Source organism: Orbicella franksi, chromosome 4 (genome assembly GCF_964199315.1).
Source record: "Orbicella franksi chromosome 4, jaOrbFran1.1, whole genome shotgun sequence".
In the NCBI taxonomy this organism is placed as follows: domain Eukaryota; kingdom Metazoa; phylum Cnidaria; class Anthozoa; order Scleractinia; family Merulinidae; genus Orbicella; species Orbicella franksi.
The window spans coordinates 16,884,531-16,902,300 of NC_138148.1; the positions used below are offsets into that span (position 1 = coordinate 16,884,531).

Genomic DNA, 17,770 nt, shown 5'->3' on the forward strand with positions numbered 1-17,770 from the left:
AGTCCTGTTCGCGAAAGATTCCGTTACTAGATTTCTTTTCTGGGATTTTGTGATCTTTTGGACAGTAAACAACTAGTTTGTTATTTGTGCCACATGTGTGTTTGTCCTCGTGGCCTTCTCACTTGGGCTTTAGTTTTTTCTTCGTTCGTTGAACGTTTGGAGTTTTTGTATTGCTTTTCTCTACCCTAGATTTTTATTTCTAGGATATCTTGTTTTCTTCACTATATTTTCGTGAAGAAGCTTTCGTTTTTCGTTTTTAACGTTTCGCCTGTATATTCCATTTCGTCTTTTGCATTTGCCCTTTGTTAGTTGCGTAATCTAGTTATGCAAAGCTAGTGTTAATTTTGCCTTTTGTTCTTGCTTTGCTGCTGCTAATTGCGCGCCTTTTCTTTTCACCTTTGCCCTTTGAATTTTTGCTCTTTTCTTCTTGCACGCCTAACGGCATTTTGTATTACTTTTATTTGGCCTTTCAACTTCGCGTTTATCGCTTTTTGACTTCTCCGCTTCTCGGCTTCTCGGCTTCTCGGCTTTTGGGCTTTTCGGTTATTCAGCTTTTCGGCCTTTCCTTTTTTTTCGGTTTTCCGTATTTCCCGCCTTTGCTTTTCACGCCTCTTTTTCTGATTCCTACTCGTCATGGTGAGCGAGCACCGTCTGACAGTTAATATTAGCGACCTTAAGATAAGAGGAAGGGAAGGCCAGGACGGGAACGGCAGTGGACGCGGGAAACTTTCGCGTGTCCCGTCGTGTCGCCAAGAACAAAATGCTTAAGATGTGTATTTTCGCAAAGGACGGCGACTTCAATAATTCAAACATCTTTTACACTATAAAACAGATGGTAGAAATCTCATCTTATTAAGCTTGAACGATAGTGAACAGCGATGCTGAATTTATTTTTCTTTACAAGCGAAGCAAACATCAGTCAATATTTTAAAAGAGAAACCTGAATTTCCGCATGAAAAAATTAAACGAACAATCTGATCGACCTGCTTCAGATGGCTTTTTACCACGGGAGCGTTTGAGAATTCTGTCGCCGAAGAATCCTGACTTTTGGTGAACAATTCAATTTCCATCTGTAATTGTAACAAACATTATGAAAATAAAACAAACGTTGCATCAAGTTCCGGGTAGTATAAAAAAACTACAACTAAACATCAGTTTGAAAATGTGTATTCTATTTGCTAGATAGATGTTCTATGGCATTCATTCTTACAACATTTTATCGACTGTACTTACACTGATGTATTCTCAATGCATACAGTTTGTATTGAGCTTGCACACTCGTGACAGCGACTGAACAGTGACTGAAACACAAACGAATAGACGAGGAATATTTTTATTCACATTTTCGCATGTCAGCGTAGTATTCTACACTACAATCACGAAAAATGCGAACCTTATAAACATTCCTATCAATATTAGTCAAAATAAAGTCGATTGGAACATTTAGCGGGGCAAAACAAGTGCAAAATACTCACGTTTTCGATACGACGGCTAGTCGGGCGAAATAAAGTCCTCGACGAGACGAGGACGGCAGAGAGATTAGTCGAGAGTTCTCGTGCGCATGCCCGTTTGAATAAATTTACATCCGGTAGCCGTCCTAGATCGTCCTGTCCTAGTATCTTAAGGTGCCTACTCATGTGGGCCGTAAATTATTCGGTAAATCCGGGGATGAAATTTTGGAGAAAATTGTTAAAAAATTTGAAGGCCTTCGTATCATGGCTGTCCAGCAGTTTCCTGATATCATTAGAGTTACCTATAACTCTGAGGATACTGTTCTCAAAGTACTTAATTTTTCTGATGTTCGCCTTTTCGATATGTGGTGTCAAATGGATGGTGTCCCCCTTCAACTATGGTTCACCTCTTTGACTACCCATATGAAGAGGATGTTGTTCCCATTGAGACACTTTTTAAAACTTATGGGAAAGTCAAGGAGATTCGTCTTATCTTGCTATTGAGGGGACCCCTGCCCCCCTTGACTGGTTTCAATTAATGGAGATATTTGTAGGGTTTTTTACAAAGACCAACCAAACCAACCAATTATTTGAAATTCTTTTGTCGCTTAGGGTCACAAAGCTAATGAATGTCCTCATAAGGATAAGTGTCGTCGCTGTGGTCAATCGGGTTATCTTGCTCGTCACTGTACTAATGCCTGAGGCACTATGCCCGCTGATGTCCAAGATCCTCTATCGGCGGGCCCTTCAAATGGTGCCAACCCTGGTGATGAGACTGATAGTAATGCTAATCAAGGTCCTCATGCTCAGGGTACCGCGACCTCTGAGCCTGGTAGATGACTAAGTTGTGTGCCCATACCTTGGCTGCTCGTCTTTTGCAAGTCATTCATGTCGTGGTTCATTCTGATCAGATATGCGACATTCCAGAACGTTATATTGGCGAAAATGTCTTCTGAAATTCACATTCCGGCTGCCATCCTTTCTCTCGACCTAGAGAAAGCTTTTGATCGAGTTGAATGGAGGGTTTGTTTGCTACCCTTGAAAAGATGGGTTTTGGCCCTTCCTTCATTAGGTGGGTCCGTCTTCTTTATTCTAAGGCGAGGTGTTCGATTCTTGTTAATGGCTACTCATCTCCTGTTTTTTATCCTACCCGTGGTGTGAGACAGGGATTTCCTCTGTCGCCTCTTCTTTATGTGCTTACTATGGAGGTTTTACTTGTAATCTCAGAGCTCATCCTGATCTTGTTGGTATCAGGCTCCCAAACTCTACTGTATCTTTGCCTGTTGTCTCCCTTTATGCGGTTGACACTTCTGCCATTGTGATATCTGATTCTGGCATCAAGGCTATTTTCGATACCTAAAAACGTTTTGAAAGAGCTTCTGAATGTTAATCTGAGTAAATGCAAGGGCCTTTGGTTGGGCTTCTGGAGGGGTCGTTCAGATCTCCCGGTCGCCATTGATTGGTCATGCAATATGTAAAGGTTCTTTGAATCTTTATCGGCTTTGGTGACATAGATGCTGCCAACTGGAATCCTCGAATCGACGCTGTCTCGAAATGTTTGACTTCTTGGAAGATGCGCTCACTGTCGTATAGTGGCAGAGCCATTGTTGCAAATGCCTTGGCTCTCTCTCGTACTTGGTATGTTGCGTTCCTTGTACATATGCCCCGTTGGGTACTTTCGAAGCTCAACTCACTTGTTTTTAAATTCTTTTGGGCTGGTAAAAAAAAACTTAGTCCGACGTGATGTTGTTTTTCAAAAGAAAGATTCTGGCGGCTTCTCTGTTGTATCTGTCAAATTCAAAGTTCAAGCCCTTTTGGTGCAGTGGGTGAAGCGCTCTCAGGAGTTCCAGGGTGGCTGGATCTCATTACTGACTTATTGGCTTTTCGATCGTTTTGGTATTGACCTTCCGATCATTCTTGAGTCCGTTTCCCTTTTCTCCTTAGCGCTTTTGTCTCCTTTTTATCGGACTGTCTTCGACGCCTGGAGGCCTATTGGCCTGCCACGTGATCTCAAATTTTCTACATGCCCCTTGACCGAACGGTTATCGATCTATCCTGGAAGATAGCTTACGGGGCATTGTATACGGCTGAACGTTTGTCGTCTTTCGGATACGCCATTTCTACTGTGTGCTTTTGCAACGTTCCCATGGAATCAGCGGAGCACCTCTTTTTTCCTTGCCTTTTTGCTAAGAGTGGCATTGACTGGATCCAGTCCCAATTGTTTCTTGCGGCTCCACCGGCGTCATCTATTTCTCTTCGTCAGATGACGAAGGGTTTAGTTTTAGTTCTGATGAAATTGTCGTTGTTCTCAGGGTTTTCACTTATCTTCTCTTTGTGCTGAAATACTGGATTTGGTCCCAGCGAAATGATTTTCACTTTAGTTCTGTTGCTCCAAGCGCTACTGGTCTTCTGGCGCGCCTGAAGGTTCGTGTTCGTTTTCACCTAACTCCCTTCTTTAAGAGGTTTCGCTCTAACCATAGGCGCCGTTATTTTTTTCGTCAGTGGGGCGCAAATGGCGTTTATCTGTTGAATCAGGAATTCCTCCTTCGCTTTCAATATGTAAATATTTCTAGTTCAGTTTTTTCTAGCATGCGGTCGCCTTTGTTGGTTGCACTGCACTGCTGTTCGATGGCATTCTGTGCTAACCGTAAATAGTTGAAATTGTTCTTTTCTTTTAGTTATTGTATTTTTTGTTTTGAATTTTTCATTCATTGTTTTTAGTGGTGAGGCGGATTTCGACTTCCCGGCGGAGTTGGCAGGCTCGCCTCGTTTAGAGGGGGCCCTCTCACTTGGGCGGTTTTAGGTCTTTTCATTTATTGTTTTTAGGGACGAGGCATTGCACTACGGCTTTATGCCGCCCAGTTACAAAAAAAATAAATCGTTATGATTATGTCACCACGTGTGCCGGGTTTATAAAAGAGAGTGCTGTGCATGTGAAAGATTCAAACACGCATCTTCGCCTGCCACCTAGTTCTACCAATCACAATTTCCTACATGGTCATGCCATACTTAATTTTCTTCATTAATATGCAACGTCAGCTTTTATTGGTTTTACGCATCTGAGAAAGGAAGAAGTGCACTTCATCAAACCAAGTTTAGTTTAGTCCAAGTCTTACGAAAACTAGAAAATCACGACTTTACTCCGAAATATTTTGTCTTGAAAAGGTTATGAGTATTATCCAATATCACTAATCATTAGTTCGTATGATTTCCTTCGTTATACGTGTGCGTGGTAATGTCCAAAAGTTAATGAGGCTATTTGAGAATCATTTTTTGCTCCTCCCACCAAGCTCTGCCAGTCACGATTTTCTTCACTGCTTTTTCAGCTAAATACACACACACGAGTTTTCCTCGACAGGTGCCTGTAACAACTTTTTGTTAGTTGTGGAAAGGAACAGCAAGTTTGCTTTACAATATTTTCTATCACAAGTTACATTAGCTCATGTCAACTAATTGAATAAATATTTTGATAAGTTTTTCTTTGAAGGGGCGTCATAATTTCCGTTATTTCTCTCCAAGATTTCCCAGTTTAAGCAAAATTACCTTTCGACATATTACGACATATTACGACTCATCATGTGTCGAAATGACATGAAACAGGTCGAAATAGGTCGAAATAAGTAATGTGATATCCTCATGTCATGTAATTCTATCTCGAAATAAGATGGTTGTCATGGCTATACCATGTAATGCGAAGCTCGTAATGTCTTATACCATGTAATTTGAAGCGGCTAGTGACGTTCGAACTCTTGGTAGCTACCTGTTGTTAAGGACGGAAACTGTTCTCGTACACGAAGGCTATTTACCCCAGTTCCTCTAGGTTCGATACAGTTCCGCCATATTTTGATCGTCGATTTTAGGTGTTGTCAAGATTTCTCTAGACCAAAGAAGTCGTTTTTCTTATACATATCATTTTAAACTGCTTTTTCTTGTCGCACAGAGGGTCACCAACACATCTTGCGCTTTTAAAGTGTTGTGTTGGCGAAAAATGGCACATGGCGAAAAATGTATGCTTTAGCTAATGCTTTGTTTTAACAATATGCCATCTTGAAGTTGCCATTTTGTTGCCTTTCTGTGTTGTGTTCCACCTGTATAAGCTAAACCTAAAAGAAAACCACTTAAAACACAGAATGCACTTTAGTAGCCAAACTATTGAAATCAACAACATCTGTTTCATGTGTCAGTATGTCATCTTTAGGTTTAGTTTTCATGTCGACATGGAACTATGAAAATGTTTACCAGCTGCATAACTTCCAAGCTTGCATATTTAATTAATCTATTGCGAATTCCTATCAACAAACCGTACGTGCGTATCTTTCTCTTTCAGATATCAACAGCAGTGCTGTCAGCTGAAAATAAGGTGTTCGGGCATTGCTAATACATTTTTAAAAATGAGCAAGGCATGTAACAAACTAAGTCATAAAATAAAACAATAAGAAATAATATAAGGAAAAAAATTTAAAAGTAAACTAAAAAAGAAAAAAAAAAAGATCAACGAATCATAAAAATATATGTATAAACGACGGGAAATTGCTCAGGGAAATATCTACCGGAGAGTTGCGGTAGAATCTTCGGCTTACGGCTTACCACTAAGAAAGGTAGCCTTCTTAGATTCAAATTAATTGAAGCCTACTTAAAACGATGAACTAGGGCTGAAGATGATTTTAAAAGATTGCTTCGGCAATTAAAAAAAAATAATAATAATAAATTAAACGAACAACGACAACAACAACCAACTCGCTTTAATGATTCTAACGTTCAGCTGGGACCTCAAACAATAAGAATCCGTACACTGCCAACAAACAGTCTTGAATTTCTTTCCCGCTTAAAGCGAGAAGTATGAGACAGCTGCAACTCATTCTCAGGGATGTATAAGCTGCTAAAAGATACTTAAATGTTTAAATGTATTTTTGCCGCATACCTTGCCCTTTTTTAGCGTGTGAAAATGAAAAGCCCGACAAAGAAAGATAAACAAGTTTTCCAGGATACATACGTCACGTTTTTACGGTTTCCAAAAAATACGGATCAAAATGGGAAAAAAAAACCTCCCTCAATCCCTTGATTGTCATTTTATGTCGCTAGTCGCATCATCGTGTGCAGTGGGTGCATATTGGAGAAAAGATGCTGCTTACAGCCTAATCAAAGTAAATTAAAATATAATTCTGTGATAATTTTGATCTTCTTTACGGTTTTCTTAAAATGCTAATTTAGAAAAACATATAAATCACTGAGTTTATGTCGTTTTCCCATTGGTAAATATGAACCAATCTTTAGCAACGCAATCAAATGTGAAAAACGTAGAACATACAATCATATTTTCAGCAGTTTTTTCATGCGCTTGATTAAATAGGGCAGCTTTTTTTTTCTTAGAAAAACTCCTTGCCAAGATACGGGCTTGCTTACCAACTATAAATTAAGGTATCTTGTCAACATCATGAACCTGCAAAGTTGCTTGAATACACAACTCAACTGGGAAATCTTGAGAAGGAAAAACGAAAAGTATGACTAGCCTTCAGAAAAGAAAAAAAACTTATCAAAATATTTATCTTATTAGTTGACATGAGCTAATATAACTTTTAAAAGAAAACTTGGTAAAGCAAGCTTACTGTTCGTTCCTACAATTTACAAAAAGTTGTTACAGGCACCTGTCGAGGAAAACTCGTGTGTTTGTATTTAGCTTAATAAGCAGTGAAGAAAATGTGACTGCCAGAGCTCGGTGGGAGGAGAAAAAAGAAAGTGATTCCCAGATTGCCTCATTAACTTTTGGATATAGCCACGCACACGTATAGCGTGGGAAATCATACGAACTACTGATTAGTAATATGTCGAAAAGTAATTTTGCTACGCATGTCGCGCCATACAGCGGGGAAATCTTGGAAAGGAATAACTGAAATTACGACGCGCCTTCAAAGAAAAACTTATCAAATATTTATTCTATTAGTTGACATGCGCTAATGTAACTTGTGATAGAAAATATAGTAAAGCAAACTTGCTGTTCCTTTCCACAACTAAAAAGAACTTGTTACAGGCACCTGTCGAGGAAAACTCGTGTGTGTGTATTTAGCTGAAAAAGCAGTGAAGAAAATCGTGACCGGCAGAGCTTGGTGGGAGGAGAAAAAAAAGGTTCTGAAATTGCCTCATTAACCTTTGGACATTGCCACGCACACGTGTAGCGTGGGAAATCATACGAACTACTGATCAGTGATATCGGATAGTACTCGTAACTTTTTCAAGATAGAATTTTGCAGGGTAAAGTCGTGATTTTCTAAACTTGGGTTAATCAAGCGGACTTTTTCCTTTTTCAGATGCTTTTAAGCATCTTTTAAAAAACCCAATAAAAGCTGACATTGCATATTAATAAAGATGAATAAGTATGACATGACCATGTGGGAAATTGTGATTGGTGGAGCTAGGTGACAGGCGAAGATGTCGTGTGTCGATCATTTACAGCACTCTCTTTTATAAAACCGGCACACGTGGGGGCACAGTCATAACGATTTATTACTGCATCGGTGCTGAAGTCGCTTTGAAGCTCGTGAACTTATCACCCGACAAAATGCGTTCCATTGTGGTATGGCTTTTACTCTTATCCGTCTTGGTAGCAGTTGTAAGCATTGATGTCGATGGCGATTCAACCTGCAACAAAACTGTTGAATCTCTTGACGCGACTCTGGTGACTCTGGTGGCAACATTGGAGACAGAGTTCGAACAGCTCAAGGCCGAAATAAAGGAGAACTGTTGTCCAGGTAGTACAAATGATAGCAGCCTCCTCGTAAAGTTTTTTTCTCACTATTTACTTTTACTTCTTAATGTATGTGGTTGTATTTTTTCTTGATTAGCTCAGTCATATTCTTCGTGCAAGGAAATTTACGCTGATAATTACGGGTAAGTGATACAACATACATTTACAGTAAAATTAACCACCACAGTTTTGCAAAACTTTAGCACCATAAGTTCTAAACTTAGAGATAGTAAAAAAAACAAAAACACAATTTATCCAAAAAAATTATGTTTACAATGTCACCCCCCACAAAATAGGATAAAACTAGTTGGAGCAGTATATGATGATCTAACTCTTCGAAAATGCTAATTTAAAGACGGTTTTTGAAAAATTGTCACTGCTTAAATGTCATTTTCTTTTTTTTTGGTGTAAAAACTATTTTTTCCCATCAGAGAAAACAAAGCATACCTACTTCAAACGGATTCTGGAGAGATTCCTGTGTACTGTCACATGACAACCTCTGGTCTTGGTGCATGCGGTGGGGGTGGATGGACACTGGTCATGAAAATTGATGGAACTAAGGTACCATTGAATCAGCTTCATTAGATCAATCATCAGTATTTGATATAAGTTTCGAGTAAAAGCAAATAACACTGAAGAAACACAAGACCAAAGAAGGCTGATGGCGACGTTCGGTTGACCTGCAGCTCTTTAAAGGCTCTATTTTGATTCGTTCAGGTTAACCTACACCTGTCTTGTTCTCAGGACTATAGGCATGCCCGAAATTGTTTGTGCCGTTTAGCTATTGTTTCGTTTGGCCAATTATACACAAAAACTTTTTAAACGGTACAGGTCGTCCAGGGACGTTTCAAGGTTTTCTTTTATTCAGTCACATCTCTTGTCCAATAATGGTCTGATCTGAGCATACTTTCTCTATTTAAGTTATTATTTTGCCAAATGCTGTTTTGTTTCTTCTCTAGTCAACCTTTCATTACGACTCCGAACTCTGGAGCAACAAGACCGACTTCAACATTGCCGGGGGAAAGACCGGGTTTGATGATGACGAGACCAAGCTACCGACCTACTGGAACACGCCTTTCACCAAGATTTGCCTCGGTATGAGGATCGACCAAACTACCAACTTTATTGTTATCAACAAGACCGCCAGCTCTCTTTACTCACTGATAGCTGATGGAAACTACCGCGCCACCTCACTGGGTCGTGACACATGGAAGTCGCTGGTTGGCTCAGGGGGTTCCTTGCAGCTCAACTGTAACAGGGAAGGATTTAATGCAGTTGGTGGTGACTACCCACATTCCAGAGCAAGAATCGGTATCCTTGGCAACAACGAAAACGACTGCGATAAATGTGATTCCAGAGTTGGCTTTGGCACAGGAGGGAAACATGATGATTCCAACACTTGTGGGAACGAAGCGACCCGCGCTCCAGATAATGGTATGAAGCGCGTTAAAGGCATGGGGTACATCTTGGTTCAGTAAAGTTCGCATGTTGATTTTGCCTCCTTCTTGTTAAAGAAAAATTGGTTAACAACGAATTGTTACTGCGTAAAAGAACTGGGAACTGTTAGCTGCAAACTAGAAAAAAGCATGTAGTACAGTTGTTGTGAAATAAATAAAAGTGGTGATGGGACTAAGTGAGTCAGTCGTGTCTTTAGGCACAATTTTGTGCGAGAAATGGTTAAGCAACACGGGATTTTCTTTTTGGCAGACATTTACTGCAAGCAAAGTTCTTTAAGGATCTTAACAACCAGGTCATTTACAAATTATTACGGTAATTAACAAACTAATCACAGCTCAGACTCGGTATGGAATCAAATCTAACATTTGAATCATGTAATAAATCTCGAAATAATGATGCTTAAATAATGATGCTTGCAAGGGACCGTACTGGGATATTCGCCTCGTGGTCATCAATGCCCTTTGTCAAGAATAGTCTTATGATCTTTTCGCTCCTGCCATCGCGAACTAACATTCTGCCTAAGCTGATGGAGCTAGGGTCGCAAAACTCTCAACTTATTTAATGGATGCATGCTGTTCGAGATGTTAGTCGCCGGAAAACCTGTCGCAGTCTCGAGGCTTTCAAAATCAAAATAACCGTGTTTAAACAATGTTACGTATTTTTTTGTTCATTTTTTGTTTCTGTTTTTCTTAGCACCAAATGTCTTTCAAAACCAGTCTAGGAGTATCAATATTGTCGTGTCTAATCAGTTGTGCTGTTAAAAACAAACTAATATTAATAGAGAGGTTTCAATAAATCCTTCCAAGGTTTCCGCCACTCATAATTCAGGAAAGATTGTGGTCGATTGCCCATAACGGCTATAATGAGCCTGACGTGATGGACGTAATTAATATATATATATATATATATATATATATATATATATATATATATTCATTAAATGTAGTTCAGGACTTCAGGAGTGATTCATCGTTTTACTGCTACAGACCTGTTTCGTATGGTCAACAAGTGACCACACTCATCAGGCAACATCAACGAATGACCGGTTAATTTAAATGCTGGCGGTTAAATACAAATTCAAATAGTTGCTATGGTGCTGATTATTGCGTTACGTTATCTTAAGGTTTTTGAGTACATATCTGTTTCTGTGAGGGCACGAAGTTGCTAATTCATTACGTTTGTTGAGGCTACATAGGTCTTTCCTGCAGATTATTAGAAATTTTTCGTAAAGACATAAACTGCATTTTTTAGTTACGTTGTTGTAAGGCTTGGATTTTCTGAGGACTTTCCATGCTATATTGAATGGTTTCTTGGCGTCTTTCAGTTTCCATACATGTTTTGACAGTTCGGTGCTGTTTCTTTTGTTGACGTGTCGGAAGGATGTTGTATGATTTCTGAAACGTTCTTTGAAGTTTGTTGCGAGTCCTACGTATGATTCTGTTTCTGTGTCGGTTGTTACGGTTGCTTGGTATACCACGTTCGTTTCAAGGCATTTACCTTGAAGGGGGCATTCGTCTTTTGTTCGGCAGTTGCACTGTTTGTTGGGTTGTTGTGTTGGGGCTGTGTTGTAATCGGAGAGGAGTGTTTTGTTGTGTGACGAGATAATGGATTTCATGTTGGGCATGCAGGAGTAGCTAAGCTTGAGCGTGTGTCTGTTGAAGATCTTGTTAAGTGGATGGTTCTTTGGGAAGCATTTGTCGACTATGTGGAGGAACTTCTTTCCTAGGTTGGTTTTGACGTTGGAGTTCCATGGGGGATTGTACCAGGTGATGTTTCTCTTGCGGTTTCTCCTCGGTGTTTGTATGGGCTGATGGTTGTATGTCAATTTGTAGGTGTATCCGCTTTCATTTAGAGCTTTTTGGTACGGGGGTATGGCTTCGTCGAAAACCTTTTGGCTTGATGAGATGCTTTTTAGCCTTTTGTTTATGTTTTCTGGGATGTTCTTTAGTAGTTACGGGGGGTGGTTGCTCTGTCGATGGACGTATAGTAGTTTGTTGTTGGGTTTTGTAAATGGTTTGTAGGTTCCGCTTGTGAGGTCGAAGGTTACGTCTAAAAAGTTAACTGTTTTTTTGTTTGCTTCAATCGTGATTTTGAGGCCATTCGATTTGAATACATTGGTTACTTGCTGCTTTATTTTTTCTATTTCTCTTGACGATGGTTTAGCTGTTTGCAAAGCCATGCCAAGAGAAATAGAAAAAATAAAGCAGCAAGTAACCAATGTATTCAAATCGAATGGCCTCAAAATCACGATTGAAGCAAACAAAAAAACAGTTAACTTTTTAGACGTAACCTTCGACCTCACAAGCGGAACCTACAAACCATTTACAAAACCCAACAACAAACTACTATACGTCCATCGACAGAGCAACCACCCCCCGTAACTACTAAAGAACATCCCAGAAAACATAAACAAAAGGCTAAAAAGCATCTCATCAAGCCAAAAGGTTTTCGACGAAGCCATACCCCCGTACCAAAAAGCTCTAAATGAAAGCGGATACACCTACAAATTGACATACAACCATCAGCCCATACAAACACCGAGGAGAAACCGCAAGAGAAACATCACCTGGTACAATCCCCCATGGAACTCCAACGTCAAAACCAACCTAGGAAAGAAGTTCCTCCACATAGTCGACAAATGCTTCCCAAAGAACCATCCACTTAACAAGATCTTCAACAGACACACGCTCAAGCTTAGCTACTCCTGCATGCCCAACATGAAATCCATTATCTCGTCACACAACAAAACACTCCTCTCCGATTACAACACAGCCCCAACACAACAACCCAACAAACAGTGCAACTGCCGAACAAAAGACGAATGCCCCCTTCAAGGTAAATGCCTTGAAACGAACGTGGTATACCAAGCAACCGTAACAACCGACACAGAAACAGAATCATACGTAGGACTCGCAACAAACTTCAAAGAACGTTTCAGAAATCATACAACATCCTTCCGACACGTCAACAAAAGAAACAGCACCGAACTGTCAAAACATGTATGGAAACTGAAAGACGCCAAGAAACCATTCAATATAGCATGGAAAGTCCTCAGAAAATCCAAGCCTTACAACAACGTAACTAAAAAATGCAGTTTATGTCTTTACGAAAAATTTCTAATAATCTGCAGGAAAGACCTATGTAGCCTCAACAAACGTAATGAATTAGCAACTTCGTGCCCTCACAGAAACAGATATGTACTCAAAAACCTTAAGATAACGTAACGCAATAATCAGCACCATAGCAACTATTTGAATTTGTATTTAACCGCCAGCATTTAAATTAACCGGTCATTCGTTGATGTTGCCTGATGAGTGTGGTCACTTGTTGACCATACGAAACAGGTCTGTAGCAGTAAAACGATGAATCACTCCTGAAGTCCTGAACTACATTTAATGAATATACTATGCTCCTCTAAGAGTTGAGCGCTTTTTGAAATCCATTCACCACAAGGAAATAGAATATATATATATATATATATATATATATATATATATATATATATATATATATATTTAACATCATTTCAGTATAATTGTGGAACGATATCAATATTTTTCGCCTAAATAACCTACAAGACTAAAAGAAAATCAATTTATTGAATAAAATGCGCTCTAATGGAAAACGAAACAGTTACAGAATAATGTATGCTTTAGTTAATGCTTTATTTCATCGATATGCCGTCTTTATTTGACATTCTGTTGCCTTTTTGCGAAATGGTCCAGGTGAATAAGCTAAACCTAAAAGAAAACCACTAAATACATAAAATGCACTCTAGTAACCAAACTATCGAGATCAACAATATGTTTCATGTGTCAGTTTGTCATTGCTCAATGGTTGTATTTGGACAAAAGATACTGCTTATAGCCTAATCAAAGTTAGATAAAAAATAATACTGTGTCGTGAAATTCTTTTACGGTTTTCTTAAAATACTACTCTCAGAAGAAAATATATAAATCAATGAGTTTTTGTCGTTTTTGCATTTTATCAAAACGATGAAATGTTCCAAACGTATAACACCATAATATTTTTATTTGATACGTTCTATTTGTTCTTGTGCATGTCAATCTAAAGGAAGTTTTTTTCCCCTTGGAAAAACGCCTTGTCAAAAAATGGTCTCGCTTACCAACTTTTAAATAAGGCATCTTGTCAAGATCGTGAAGTGGCAAACTTTCTTGGATGCAATGCTCAACTAGAAAACCTTGTGAAAAAAGAACGAAATGTATGAAACATAGAGAAATTCCACTGTTAATATAAAATTGCTCTTTTAAAGAAAAGCTTATCTGGAATTTGTTGACATAACCTAATAAAACTTGTGACAGAAAACTTGGTCATGGAAACTTGCTGTTCGTTCCCACAATTAACAAAAAATTGTTACAGGTACCTGTCGAGGAGAACTCGTGTGTGTGTATTTAGCTTAACAAGCAGTGTAGAAAACCGTGACTGGCAGAGCTTGGCGGGAGGAGAAAAAAAAATTCTCAAATTGCCTCATTAACTTTTGGACATAGCCACGCACACGTATAGCGTGGGAAATCATACGAGGGAGGAAAATCAAAGTGCTCTGTGAACAAACTCGAGAATTGAACAGATTAATTAATCTATTTTTTAGATTGTTTAATGTTATCTGGTTTAGGGAATTTTATGGTTGATTTTCATATTCAGAGTTCGAGCAGTAGTTCAGTGTTCGCTAATAAGGTACCAAAGAAACAAAGCGCCATTTGGATAAGAAGGCATTACGATTCAAAAGATCATGCTGTTGTATTTGACAAGGGTGGACGATGTCATGTGTTTTGAACATTTATCATTTTTGTTTCTGGTTCACCAAGAGATAGTTGGCAGTAAATGAGGGTGAAAAGTGCAATTTACTGTCTAGCACTGTAAATATTGACAAGTTAAGGCAAAACTGTAATAATGAAAACATTAATCATTCTCTCTTTATCAAACGAAATAAACGGAAATGAGCGTTGAGTTGTTGTTTTTTTTTTGCAAAATGGCGTTTTCAGGTTCTGCTGATAAGGGTGTATAAGGTTTTCGATGGAAGTTTTCATTGTAGAGATTTCGTGAAATGCAAAGTCTAGGCGATATTTTCATTTCAAGCTGCAACAAGGCGACAAGGAAACTAGGGTTAGAAGTAGCCTTACAAACGACTTATCCATGACGGAAACGAAACCGACAAACGGACTTCTAACAGACCGACTTAACAATACACTGACAAAAAACCGACCTATTTGACTAACAGTAGACGGATCGAAATCCACCAATGACTGATGACAAACTTTACACGAGTCTTTCAGCCAATACCATCATGGCTATACTGACCAATTACGTTCAACGGACCAGACTTATAACATCATCGACTGACAAACACTATTCACTTGACTCTGAAGATGACTTCCGCTCAGGTTGTCAAAACGTCAGTCACCAACAACAGTTCTTTTCAGAACTACACTTACCCGGACGATCATACTATACGAAATCTAGAATGAATAAGTTGTTTAGGGTGTCCACAGCGAAGAATATCGCTAATCTAGTTCTGTAACGCCTTTATTTCCCATTGGCTTTAAAGACAATGAAAATGATCGGAAGAAAAACTAGCCAGCGAGAGGATCCGGTTTTTTCGGGTGCTTTTGCTTTTGTGTGTTTTTTTTTTTTTTTTTTGCGCATGAGACAAGAGCCCAAAGAACTGGGTGCTCCCGCACGCTTGAAAAAAAAAACAAAAAGCACACGCCCAAGCGACTCGATTGAGCCACGCGTTTGTGGGCTAGGCGCACTTAAACTGGAAGTCCGATATGTTTGGACTTCAAGTCAGATCTCTCCAGGGTCGCTCGTTTCCCGACGGCTTGTCAAGAGGAACAAAGACTCTTAGCATTAGGTTACTAACATTCCAATTATAGCCATCAGCCAGTCGGTCCGCCATAACAATTTGTGATGTCGCCGGAGATTTCGATCTTATCTGATACTTCGTGCATGTTTACCGGCCAGTGCGTAATTTTAGCAATTTTGACTTTCAAGTTTGTAATACGTGTCCGAGAACTGCCATTAAAAATATTTAAATTTGTATAAATTATTACTATTATTATTTGTTTTCTTAATTTTGATTTAGATCTTATTTTTCTTTTTAAAACAAAAGCAGGTGAAACAAAATGTAAAATAGAAATAAAATGAAACCAAAGATAAATGAAATGAAATCAAAATTAAATTGACTACCCAGCCGAACGCCATCACACGGCCGAGGGCTGCCAAAAAAACTCAGAATGCTTTGCGGGATCCCTTTCGAGATTCCAATATGGCGGACGCCGCTTGGAAAAAATTCTAAGATAAAGTGACTGCGAATAGAGGGAAAAAGCGTGATGCTGGGGATACAATGCATAAATTACTTAAAGGAAACGAACTAACAGTCCATCTTCAGAGGTATTAGGAAAAGCCCAAACACGTAGGGGCCAAACCACCCCCCAAATGTTTCATGAAGGCTATATTTGCTTGGTTTATATATTTCTGAACCAAGTTTGGCAGATGAGCTTTCTTTTTTCTCCAGTTTATTTTAATTTGGAGGTTGTGACAAAATGGCAGATTATGACGTCATAATTGATGACGTCACCAAAACGTGCTATAATTTTTTGTAAAATCTGATGTAAAGATTATGTCATTGGAAAGGCCTTGACTTGAGGAGTAAAATACCGGAAACCGTTTTTTGCTATGATGATTATTTTTTGAGATACGGTAAATTAAATATTTTTTTGCTTTCCCTCCCGGAATTTGCTTAACCATACTGTCCTTCTTAAGTCAGTCTCTCTGGTTTATTTTTTCGGTTTTTTTCTAGGAAGGCTAATAATCTAGAAAAATAGAAAGCTATATGTTGTCAAAAATCGTATGGTTTTAGAAATTTGATTTTCGGCTTTGTTTGGATGGTATTAACAGTAAAAAAACGGGTGACGTCACAGGTTATGACGTAACAAAACTAATTTTAACGCAATAACACTAGAGGAATAATTTTTTATTTCGATTCTCTTCTTTGTGTTTGCTTTAGTCATCTGGCACATCACATGTGCAACATAGCTGCATTTGCTGGAACAAAATTACGGTTCCAATTTGGGGATTTTTCACAAGGGGGGGACCCCATATTTTGCAAAGTTATTTTCCATATTTAAAAATGCCATATTTCATTTAATTTTTGTGATATGGGCAAATTTTTTTCAGGTTTCAACTCCCCTTAATGTGCTCTTTCGAACACATTGTAAAAAATATGCATATTAAAAACTTCAAAAGTGGCCAAAAACATCACGTCATCACTGTGACATAACAACTTTGACATTTACTGACATTTTTCATGAATGTAACTGGCAATAGGTCTCCTGCTCATCTGCCAAGTTTGGTGTAGAAAGAGTCAATACTTTTTAAGTAATGCGAAATAATGTGAAATACCCAAGAACTGGCGAAACATTTGGGGGGTGGTTTGGCCCCTACGTGAAAAGTACGTGAGAATTAGGCCGAGGGAATTTTAGACATTCACCGAAGATGAACTAACAATCGAGAACATTAAACGTTGTTGTGAGAGACATTTTGCTACGCAATTCGGTACTTCTCTGGTCTGCGATATTCTCGCAGGAGAGCAGGGTCCTCCCTGCAAGACCTTGGAGTAGATGCCGGATATGAAGGTACCGGGTACGAAGCCTTCTGGATCAAGACCGTACATGACATTATACACAGCATCGCGAGTGACGTGAAGATTGTATTCTTGCCTTACTTTCTTGTGCATAGCAAGCGTACGATACCCAAGAAGTCTTTCAGGACCTTCCGACTTCTCCTTCACTGCATCTTTGACTTCTTCCACAGAAACCTCTGGATTATTGTAATAGATTTCGAAATATCGCAATTGTCTGTCTAACGAACGAATGCTCCAGGCATACATCGGAAAATCGCGCTTAAAATCCCTAGAAATCTACGGCTTCTTCCCTGTTATATCTCTCGTCTTACATATCTTTCAATATCTTCTCTTCGCTTTAAATCCTCTTGCCAAATATCCGCCATGTTGGACGTGGATCCCTCAAAGTATTCTGGGTTTGTTTGGCAGCCCTCGGCCGTGTGGCAGCGTTAAGCCACGAACAATTTGTTTTTTTCA

At 39.0% G+C, this 17,770-nt stretch overlaps 1 protein-coding gene across 1 annotated transcript; it reads left to right on the plus strand.

Moving 5' to 3' along the window:
* Positions 1-7,700: 7,700 nt before the first annotated feature.
* LOC145484800 (putative skeletal organic matrix protein 5) lies at positions 7,701-10,283 on the plus strand. The gene is made up of 4 exons (XM_081463435.1): positions 7,701-8,197; positions 8,291-8,336; positions 8,625-8,754; positions 9,153-10,283. The coding sequence occupies exons 1-4, from the start codon at positions 8,008-8,010 to the stop codon at positions 9,669-9,671; spliced, it is 885 nt and encodes a 294-aa protein (XP_081319561.1). The 5' UTR covers positions 7,701-8,007; the 3' UTR covers positions 9,672-10,283.
* The last annotated feature ends 7,487 nt before the right edge of the window (positions 10,284-17,770 follow it).

What these genes read in the sequence shown, in the direction of transcription:
- LOC145484800 (XM_081463435.1), top strand. Translation starts at nt 8,008, where the DNA reads ATGCGTTCCATTGTGGTATGGCTTTTACTCTTATCCGTCTTGGTAGCA. An exon ending in ATTTACGCTGATAATTACGG is followed by an intron (nt 8,337 to 8,624) that starts GTAAGTGATACA and finishes TTTTCCCATCAG; the next exon opens with AGAAAACAAAGCATACCTAC. An exon ending in TGAAAATTGATGGAACTAAG is followed by an intron (nt 8,755 to 9,152) that starts GTACCATTGAAT and finishes TTTCTTCTCTAG; the next exon opens with TCAACCTTTCATTACGACTC.